Source organism: Chrysochloris asiatica, unplaced genomic scaffold (genome assembly GCF_000296735.1).
Source record: "Chrysochloris asiatica unplaced genomic scaffold, ChrAsi1.0 scaffold00060, whole genome shotgun sequence".
In the NCBI taxonomy this organism is placed as follows: domain Eukaryota; kingdom Metazoa; phylum Chordata; class Mammalia; order Afrosoricida; family Chrysochloridae; genus Chrysochloris; species Chrysochloris asiatica.
Window position 1 is genome coordinate 12,645,301 of NW_006408578.1, and position 11,260 is coordinate 12,656,560.

The following is an 11,260-nucleotide window of genomic DNA, read 5'->3' on the forward strand; positions in this document are numbered from 1 at the left end:
GTAACCACTACGCTACCAGAGCTCCTTCCTTTGTAGTCCCCCCATTTTGGGGAGTCAATGTCTAAGTTCCCCCTCCCTGTCGACCCTGTGTACCAAGGGAGTGAGAATGATCCTCACTGTAGAGATTTGTCGCCTCCTTTGTCATACTGCATCCACAAGCATAGGTCAAGTTCATCTACTTATAGTGGGTTACTCCTTTTTATTTTTCCTCTTCTTTCTTCCTCTAGTCGTATTCTGATCATCCAGCCATTGATGCCAGGTCAAATGGGTACTATCTGCAAGTATGAGTGTTCTTGGGCATCCCCCCTCACTTTATATCCGCTGGATGCTTCACACTCCATTCTAGTCCTCTGGGGCCATGTCCCTGCCCCTGGGCCCAAAGGTCCCCAGGTCTCGTCATACTGCTGGTTAACCAGGTCTCAATCCTAGTAAGTTTCTTGAGTGGAAATTGACAAGCCTATTATACAATTTATAATGGAATTTTAAAGGCCATGAATAACCAAGAGCCTTGAAGAACAAATCTGGAGAACTTACATACTGTAGGTCCTTCAAACCCACCCGCCACTCCTTGGAAACCTTATACAGGGTCACTATGAGTTGCAGTAGACTGAATGGCACTTAACAACAACAACATAACCTGGAGGTTGGCTGTGAAAGACAGTTCTACTGGTTTAGTTCCATTAGGATTGTGGTTGTCGTTGTTAAGTGCTATTGAGTTGATTCAGACTCGTAGAGAACATGTATAGGGTTTCCAAGGAGCCGTTAGTGAGTAATATCCACCGACCTTGTGATTACTAGTCCAGTGCTTATCCTACAGCACTATACTAGGACTCCTGTACTTGAATAAGTGTTATGAATTAAATTATATCCCTCAAAAAGATCTGTTGAAGTCCTAATTGTGAATGTGACCTTGTTTGGAATTGTTGTTGAGTGCTGTCGAGTTGGTTCCAACTCATAACAACCTGTATTAGGTTTCCAAGGAGCAGCTAGTAAGTTTGAACCTCTGGCCTTGTGGTTAGCAGTCCAGTGCTTATCCTACAGTACGACACCTGGACAGATTACAGCCAAGAAAATGGCGGAGCCTTTCTAGTCTGTAATACAAGGGCTCAGGAGCTCTGGTAGCGTAGTGGTTACGAATCGGGCTGCGAACCTTAAGGTCAGCGGTTCGAAACTACCAGCCGCTCCGCGGGAGAAAGATGAGGCTTTCTACTCCCGTAAAGATTTACACCCTCGGAAACCCTGTACAGGGTCGCTATGGGTCGGAACCGACTCGACGGCACTTAACAACAACAACAACAACAATACAAGGGCTCACCATAAATTGGAATTGACTTGATGGCAACAGATTTTTTTGTTTTGTTTTTAGTTACACACTAGGTATGAAAGCTTATAAAATGAAAGTAATTGAAATGGTGTAGTATTGGTGAAGAATAGAAAAATCAATGGAATAAAAGAGCTCAGAAATATACACAAACATAGATGGTTGCCTGATATATAAAATGGATTATATTATCAACAAACAGTATTGGTTTTCTAGGCTTCGATTAAGATCCTAAAACATACTGCTCAAAACTCCTCTATCCCACTGATGCTTGGGCATCTCTGCTATATAACTCAAATACATCCAAACCCAACCCATCTCCCTGCCCACTCCCAGACTTACTCCTGTGTTCTCTTTTGTCCAACTAAATTACTCTGGGAAATGTGGTTTTTGTCCTTCAACAGTTATTGTTACTATCATTCTCTTGGGAAAGTTATATTTTGTGTGTAAAATGGTTCAAAATTTGTGAATTCTGTGAAAAATTTAATTCAGTCTGCAGCTGTTCCTAGGAACTTTGCTAGTATGGTTTCTGTATTGTCTAAGAAAATCTTTCCAGGGTTTGGGAACCAACTCTGAAACAGCATTACCCTGTGTCCTCATTTCCACAATGTACTTCTTAGCATTCTAAGATTCTGAAGTCAAAATGGAACATCTGAACCCAATTTAAAAACAAAGCAAACCAAACAAAAACCAACTTTGCCTGTTATCAAACAGAGAATTAGTACTAACACTGTATGATCAGGATGAAATGAATTTTTCATTTGGTAATTAATTTTGACTTTAAATGTTTTCCATAATAGAATACTGCAGAGAAAAGCTATCATGTACCCACAAAAGATAGACTAGCTCTGCAATGATACCAAAACATTGCCGCATCCCTGAGTGGTGCAGTTACTGTGGTTGGAGGTTCCAGTTTACTTAAAGGTACCTAGGAAGGAAAGCCTGGCAATGCGCTTCCAAGAAATCAGGATTGAAAACCCTGCTACATATGAGAGCCCATGAGTTCAAGTCAACTTAACGGTAACAGTTTTGTTTGTTTGTTTGTTTTTTAAATGGCATTTCAAAACTAGCAGAAGCAAGCATGGCCAAAGAGGACCATTATTCAGATACTGAATATGTCCCTCTGTTAAAATTTCTGGCTGGCTCTGAAGAGATGCTCTTTAATTTCCAGGTACACATAATTCAATTTTTGTTGTTGCTCCTAAGTGCCATCCAGTAAGTTCTGACGCATAGCCACCCTGTATAGGGTTTCTGAGGAAGGGCTGGTTGGTTTGAACCACTGACCTTATGATTAGCAGTCCAGTGCTAATCCTACAATGACACACCAAGCTTCCCATAATTCAATTAAGAACAGTAAAACTAAGCCTTTAACCAAATAAGAAATGTAAGTGAAAGTTATTTTCTTTAAAAGTCTCAAAATCGCAACATTAATCTAAAGGTCTTTTTCTTCCTAATGTCAATGAGTACATGTTAGGCAAAGCAAGGCACAACCTTGATGCTACTGTTAGGTTATTCAAAGTAGTCTTTACACTCCTAGGGAGAGCAGTGGACTATCAACCACCAGTTACTCCTTGGAAACCCAACATAGGGTCGCTATGAGTTGCAACTGACTTGGAAGCACTTTACAACGACTTTGAAGAGGCAGCTCTTGCCGGGTCATTTTTTTGAGTGTCTTCCAACCTGTGGGGCTCATCTTCTAACGCTATATCACAAGTAAGAAGATGGCTTAGTGTGTTTGCAATACTGGAGAAACTGGTAAAGAAGTAAATGGAAAAATGTATAAGAATGTGAGTAGGTAAAAATATCTTTGTGAACATTTCTTCTTGTCTTTCTCCTCCTCCCAGTATCAGATTACCCAATAAACAAGATAAGCACAGGCTTACGTACTTAATCTGTAGTGAACAATTTCACCTAACTTCTCCACATCAGAGATTCTGCTTCTAGATATGACTGGCATTTGTGTCTCTCCCAACCCCACAGCACCATCCGACAGAACCAAAGACTCTTTTCAAGTTGATAATCCCTGACAGGGACAGAGTACCCAGTAAGCAAGGTAAGCACAGTCTTACTTGTGCTTGCCTACTAATCTGCAGCAAAGTTTCATATGTGGTGGAAATGTGAAACTGTTCACAACAGGCTAGTAAGAAAGCACAAGTCCATGTTTACTGGTCAATCTGCCCCACCTCTAACCCCCTCTCTAGAAAAACTTGTCATTGACTTTAGCACTATGGAGAGACAACACTTATTATCACTGAATGCACATGTATTAAAACTGGCCAACTGTTTTGTCCTGGCATTATACCATATGAAATGTAAACCAGGAATCTCCCCTGTGGCCAAAAAGCTCTGGGAATGTTTTCTTTCCAATGGAGTAGTCAGGACTATGAAATGTCCCAAGTGTTTTGGGGACAGCAGGGGCTCTCTACGTGGATACTCATTCTCAGAGGGGTCTTCTCTCTCTTTTGGCCCAAATTGGCATTTCTCCTCACTCTCCTCCAACTGCTCAAGTCAGGATTGGGGTCATGGCAGGAAAGGAGAGGAAGAATCTGTTTGACTTTGCGGGGGAGGGGGGGTTCTTGCAAGGCTCACCCCCCATCTACACCCAGAGTCAGAACCACCCAGTTCTGGGATAGAGGTCAGGGAGGGTGGCTGCTTTGTCCTCTCCAAATGAGGGATGGAGGTGGGGGCAGCAGGACAAAGTGTGTTTTGGATGGGGTAGTGGGAAAGGGACGTGGGAGGTGAAGAAAAGAAGATCTTGGCTCAAGTCATGCCTGATGACAAGACTGAGATCAACGTGAACATATTGAAAAGCTGTGGAGAAGTCCCTTCTCCAAAACATAAACATAGGAAAGCTAATTCCATCCACGCTCTTAGGTGGTGATGATTAAGCCAAATTAATGTTAGCTTTATGCCTCCTGGTTTTTAAACAAATGCCAAACGAAGTCACTCTCTGGGATTAGAGAAACAAGTTTCAATGATCCTTAAATTTTCACTGTATTTTATAATCTAAGAAGCCCTTTTTGTACATTGTGATAAATCTCTTATAAGACAATGATTATTATGACTTCCAATTTAGAGATGAGGGAAAATTCCCTTCTAGAGCAGGAGTACCATTTGTCTACAACATCTAGTTAGAAAGGCATCAGGTTCTGCTACCAGTGGTTTACAAACATCAGGCTTCCATGAAGAGAATTAGCAGTTTTGCCAGTTGATGAGATTTTTTTTTAAATTTTTCTCCTCTCATTCCTACGTACAAAGATTTTCCTTACGGAAGCCTGGAAAGCCAAAATGTCAGGCTAACAGTCATATACTCATACTTTTACCAACAAAGTTGCCTCATTTACCATCCAAACAGAAGCATCCCTGGACTGTTTGTATCAAAACCAACACTTACTGCTTTCTGACACTTCACCTTTACTCTTGGAGTGTCCCTGTGTATACTCCATTCATTGGGGTGCCTCCGGGAAGCACAGCACACAAAAGTTTAGGCATTATTGAACTTGGAAAAATTCATGAGAGCCATGAAACACTCTCTAGAAGGCCATTTTTGACTGCCCTGCCTACCCAATAGGCTCATGGCTAAATCCTAAGGAGAACATAGACGAGAAGATTATTTCCAAACTGTATACCATACTTAGACCCACTACCACCATTGGCTTGGTTCTGACTCCTAGGGACCCTATAGGACGGAGTAGAACTGCTCCGTAGGGTTGCTGAGGCTATAAATCATTATGGAAGCAGACTGCCTCATCTTTCTTCTACAGAGCAGCTTAAGGGTTTGAACCCTCGACCTTTTGGTTATCAGTCCAACACTTCACACACTGTGCAACCATCAGGGGTTCTTTTTTAAAATGCAGTTGTAGTTAGTGCCGTTGAGTTAGTTCCAACTCATAGTGGCCCTGTATAGGGTTTCCGAGGTTGTGAATGTTCACAGGAGCAGAAAGCCTCATCTTTCTCCTGCAGATCAATTGTAAAGCCAGCAGCCCAGCTTGTAATCCAGGGCTCCTGGGGTCTTGTATAAATGCACATTGTTTTCCCAGTGCCGTCATAAAGACAGTGGTTTATTATTCCATAGGTGAACACCAAACTTGTTTCAAAATAGAAACACTACATAATCACAGAAAGAGTAAATTTAGGACATTAAGTGCATAGGGTATCCACTGTGAGGGTATTAGGTGGCTGATCCTATTTCAGTCTATGGGTTGCTTCAGATCTTTTCCTTGCTATTATTAAAAACCCTATCTACTCAAGTTGCCACTTTTAAAATTTTACCAGGTACAATGTCTACTTATCAGTCAGAGGAACATATTTCTGCAGCATTCACAGCCAAGGCCTAGCTACTAAGAATCTTTTCTGACCCTCTCCGGTGGGATTTTTCTAGCTGCTTTTCTATCAAGGAGCCCAATATATAATTTCTCCAGTCTCAGCTGAATGGATGACTCAGCATTTAAAAACCTGGTTTTCTTTTTCAAAGCAGCCAGCTGTTTCGCAATGCAATTATTTGTTAAACAAATCTATCAAATACTACAAATGTTACTTAAATATGGATTAGACAAGTATATTTCTTCATGAGCCTAGAGAACCATTTTCAACCAAGAGAGCATTCAAGCTGGTGCAGATGGGAGATCAAATCCTTCTTCCTCCAGAGGAGTCCTACAGTTAAATCTTGGACCTTAGGAAGGAGGTTCGGAGCCAGCAGGAGGCCTGACCTACACATAAGAAAAGAGCATCTTTCTGCTAATCTGGAACCCTTGGAAAGAATGAGATTCTCCTAGGACTTCCTCTCTCCTGATGCACAAAAATGAAACACCACCCATCACTCCTGTCCTCAAACATGGAGAAGCTGCGGCTCTCAGCTTGGAGAGAGAGTCAGAGGCTAAGATGGTGTGAGGTTTTGTTTTCCAGTCTCACTGCTAACCCCAAGGAAGTATGACACCACCATCTTAAGCACAAAGCAGCTGCTCTTTTTTGGCTTGGGTTCAGTATAAACCTCACAAACAGTCTGCTCGATCCTTTTTTATATTCAGTAGTAAGTTTGTTTTTGAAAAGCTCTGCAATCAAACACAAAAAACTCCCAACCTATTGTTTCCATGAAAAGTATTTTTCCACAAGACATAGAAAGTCAAGTATTCCAAACAAACTCCTAAACAGAAAAAATAAAAATAAAAATAAATACCAGTAGGTTATTTCTGCCAGAGAAATGTAACAGAATAAATAATTAGGCAGGTTCCAAAGAATTAATGAATACCAATTCTTTCTGAACAATAAAGAGAAGAAAGTCTACCATCAAATCTTTATTTTTTATTTTAAAGAGGTCCTCAACAGTGAAGCCATGGATATATTTTTATTTAGGCATAAAAATCAGACATCAGAAAACTTCTCTTTCCTTTTGAAAGTTTGACAGTATTATAAAGATACCTCAATCATTCGATATTCCTTATCCTTTAACTATGCCAGCTAAGAATTCACATATCACATAAAATACTACAATGGGCCCCTAGGCTGGGTATAAACCTTTCCTTCTCTACTTCCATCATTGTTGTTAAGTGCCATCAAGCTGGTTCCGACCCACAGCGACCCTGTATAGGGTTTCCAAGGAGTGACTAGTGAGCTTGAACTGCCAACCTTGCAGTTCAAACTGACTTTGCAGCCCAGCTCATTAACCCACAGCACCACATCAGGACTTCCCCCAGTACAGAATTAGAATATACACTGGGGCCAGGTGGTGATAATGCTTTTGAAACTAAGGCTAAACATTTGGGGGGCATTTTTCCTTATCACTGTAGTGTGTTCATATTTATAACACACGCAGAGAGACGTTCATAAATTCAAGAGAAGTCAAAGTTAATCCAAATAATTGAAAATTCTTGGGAGGTCAACAGACTTCCAAGAATCTTCACATTGGTTTATAAGTAGCAAATTTGGTTTGAAGCTGGCCATCCCTTTGGAAGTCTGTAAAGGTGGGTTCCCTCCCATGCACTCTGTTCCTTTCATTTACATAATCATATCTACCACTATGGAATAGTGCCATCATGTATTGAGTTTCTACGTCAGACGTTCTGAGAAACGTGCAGAAACACTCATCTCCTGGGAGTCATGAGCATGGTTCTTGTCCACCTACTCAACTGACCCTGAAATACTAGCAAAATTCAAGATGATTTGCTGAACTTTTTGTGTTAACAAATGTTTGAGCTAACTGCTATAATATTCCCTTCCTCTCAGCATCTTCTGCTCTCCAACAACGATTTCGTAGATCTTAATTCCTAGGTAGTCCCATGATTAAAATTTATTACAATTCTTTTTTTGGGAGTTCTGATCTCATTTCAGGAAACAAGAATATTGTAGATATGTTGTTGTAAAGTGCAGGTTCTGACCCATAGCAATGCTGTACAGATACAGGAGGGGAGAACACACTCTTCCCTGTATCCAAATGATGAAATCAATTCAACACATATACACACACTTACTAATTCAGAGATAAACACACATTTGCAGAACTATGTAGCGTCATTTTTGCTTGAATTAGTATCGTTTGTAAGCATCCTTATAAAATTGGCGTGTGTGAATTCATTTTAGCTACCCATCCACATCGTTCAAATGTGGGGACTAAACAACCGTGGGAACTATTTTACCCCCAATAAATTATACAGTTCTCCAATCACACAGGGCGCTTAGTAAATATTGTTCAGTGGCTTGCTTAGGAAAGAAAAACAATTTGGAAAACCTTCAACTTACTAACAAGAAATCTTCTTGCCAGCAAAATAAACTCAATCATGCAGAACAAACACCTCATCCACTTCCCATCCTGCCCTGGACTCCAAGTCACCTTCCACAGACACACATGGCGTGACACGATGACACAGGAGAAATGGGGGCCAGCCCCACCCTTTGGGACTTCCCTGAGCCTTCATACCTGCGCTGATGCTCCTGTAAGACTTGGTAAATGCTGATAAGAAAAGTTTGGTTTTTAAAGCTCCCCACAACACAGTCCTTGTAGATTCGGAATTCTGCAGCCGTCACCGCCTCACCCTCAGGAATCTGGGACAAGTTGAACTTGAACTCTTTGTGGTGTCGCTGGCGAGAGGAGAACTCCTTGTCGTACTCCACTATAAGATTAAACGAGAGAGAGTGACAACTATTGTTACTTGGCTAAGTGCCACAGGTTCACCTCTTGAATGTTCCCCATGTCACTTCCTAAATGGATTACCAGTTCCCCATGGAGATTACCAGTTCCCCATGGAGATTACCAGTTCCCCATGGGGATTACCAGTTACCAATGGGGATTACCAATGAGGGTGGTGGAAAGAACATTGCCTAATGCTGTCAGACAGCTTTGGACTAAAGGCTTTATTTTATCCAAGGGTTAAAGAAAATTCTTAGACTTGACATACTTAGTTTAAATCATCTGCATAAATACAAGTGAGATAATGAAATGGTGAATATGAATGCAACCCTGGCCGCAATATTCCTTCCCAGACCCTGTTGGCTCTCCTCTCATCATCCTTAGCCAATATGAACAACGGTAGCTATCAGCAGACTGGTGGTCTAAGGTTGGTGGGGGGAGCAGGGTTAACAGGGCATGTCACTGGGCTTGAAACTTGAAGGGGACTCAAAGCTTGACTGCTGTTCAGTGGGCTCAGCTTCACAGAAAATGCTCTCCCTTACTCATAACATCTGAGGCTGAAAGATGTGGAGGAGAGGGAGACTCAGCACTGAGAAGATGATGGAGACTCTGTGTGCTTGCAGAATCCCAATTAGCAGAAAAGAGGCGTAGAGGTAAATCACAAACAGGAGTCTTTGCTATTTTGCAGTGATTTAAGCTGGAAAAAAACCCCAAAACCCTGGAGGAAGAATTGAGTCTAGTTTTTTCTTTAATAAAATCTTTCCCTGCATGAAAACACATCATAGAAAACTACAATTCCTGACTATCATTTTTCCAGAGTCAACTTTCAGGTGTCCCTAAGAAGTCCTCTGTGAGAAAACTGGTATCAAACCTCAAATGCTTAACTCCTAATCTTTGTAAAAGGGGGAAAAAAAGGAATGTTCTGCTGTTTCCCACCATAAATCCCTGACTGTTTTCCCGAGAGTTAGGAAACACTTCTGCCCTGTTGTTCCTATGAGGTTTTTTTCTTAATGACAACCACAATGAAATCTCATGAGCAAATTAATCCTTTATGGTAGTGTTTTCCCAGGGCTTGTGGGTAGAAAAAATATCACATCATTTGCCACTTTCAACTTCCCACTTACTCCCACATGTATTGTTGTCCAAAATTACCGGAGAAAAGTTTTGGATATGTAACTTCTTTTAAAAGAAAAGAAAAAAAACAAAGCCAGCAATTCTTGAGAAGAATCTAAACTATCAATGGCATTTCCAGAAGCTAAGGAAAGTTAAGCTATGTCTGCAATGTCTTAAATAAAACAGTTCTGAAGTGGCCATGTGACTTTACAACAAATCCTTTACATTCAAGCTATTGCGTCTTGTTTTTTGGGGTTAAGAAAAAAAAAATATTAAAAACAAGCAGCTTTGGTTTGTGTAAGAGGTTGACTATATGCAGAAAGAGCTCCAACCAGAAAGCAAATCATGGTTAAGTCCCAACCAGAAAGCAGGTTTTCTAATTAATGGCTAAGCATGAAAAGCAATATTGTTGGGAAGTTCACCCAAGGACACCCACACACGATGGCATATCACTTTCCCCTAAAACTGATCTGCCTTTTAAGTTTGATATGTTATCATCATTGGTTAAAAAGTGAATCAAATCCGATTTCCCAAAGAGACTTTCTAAAAAAAATAGTTACAGAGCCTTATCATAGGGCCTCTGAGGTAGCTCATTGTAATATGGCTAACTGAAAATACATTTTTCAGATTCACTTGGGAGCATGCATTGGAATTCTCTAAATAAGTTTTAAACTCTGTTAATACAAACAATTGGAAAAGCCACAGACAAGAAGCAAGATATAAGGTATTAACTTTCAAACACTGCAGTTATAGGACTGGAGAATGAGACAGAAATTGTAGTAAATGTGGTAAATAATTTTTGGAGAGGTGTTCTCCCCCCCATGCCCAAATGAACCACCCCTCCAGAACTCAGACTCTTGTACTGTTCCTTTCCTGGGTTGGCTCTGTGGTTGGCTCTGTGACCTGCTTTGGACTAACAGAATGCAGCAGAAGTGATGCACTATATGATTTTAAGGCTAAGTTATAAGAACCTTTGAGCTTCCTGCCATTTAGATTTCATGGAATGCTCATCTGGAGAAAGATAGCTGCTATGTAAGTCCCTGGGCCATGCAGATAGCTAATGCCCTCGGCTGCTAACAGAAAGGATGGAAGGTCAAGTTCACCCAGAGGCACCATGGAAGAAAGTCCTAATGACCTACTTGTGAAAACTCAGCCACTGAAAACCACGGAGCACAGTTTTACTCTGGCTGACATGGGAGCACAGTGATTCGGAGTCAATATAACACCAAGTGGGTTGTTTTTTTAAAAAAACTGAGTCATGGAATGGATATCCTGAACAGCAGCAACCAAGAGTGTGAAATAAATTCCATCTTCACAGATCCAAAGTGAATTACGACACATATTAACATTCTTCACATTCTTATACATGGAACAATGGTTTTCTCATTCTCCAGAGGAAAAATCGCCAACTAAAGCATGTGGATGAAGTCCTGGTGTGGCACTGTAGGATAAGCACAGACTGCTAATCTCAAGGTTGGCAGTTCAAACCCCCCAGCTGCTCCTCAGAAACCCTATACGGGGTGGCTATGAGTTGGAACAGACTCAACAGCAACAACAACAATGCATGTAGAAACAAAGTTAAGTAGAAAAAAACGAATCCTTTATGCAGAGCTCTGGTCTTTTTGTAAGGACGTGGGCCCTAGAGACAATAGAGGCTGGATGTTACTAGCCATGTGATTTTGTAAGGACGTGGGCCCTAGAGA

At 41.0% G+C, this 11,260-nt stretch overlaps 1 protein-coding gene across 2 annotated transcripts in view; it reads right to left on the bottom strand.

Moving 5' to 3' along the window:
* BMP6 (bone morphogenetic protein 6) overlaps positions 1 to 11,260 on the bottom strand; it is a 264,226-nt gene that overhangs the window by 61,634 nt on the left and 191,332 nt on the right. For both annotated transcript variants that reach the window (XM_006864100.1, XM_006864101.1), the window contains exon 2: positions 8,235 to 8,427. In XM_006864100.1, coding sequence (XP_006864162.1) covers positions 8,235 to 8,427 — 193 coding nt within the window. The remainder of the gene's footprint in view (positions 1 to 8,234; positions 8,428 to 11,260) is intronic.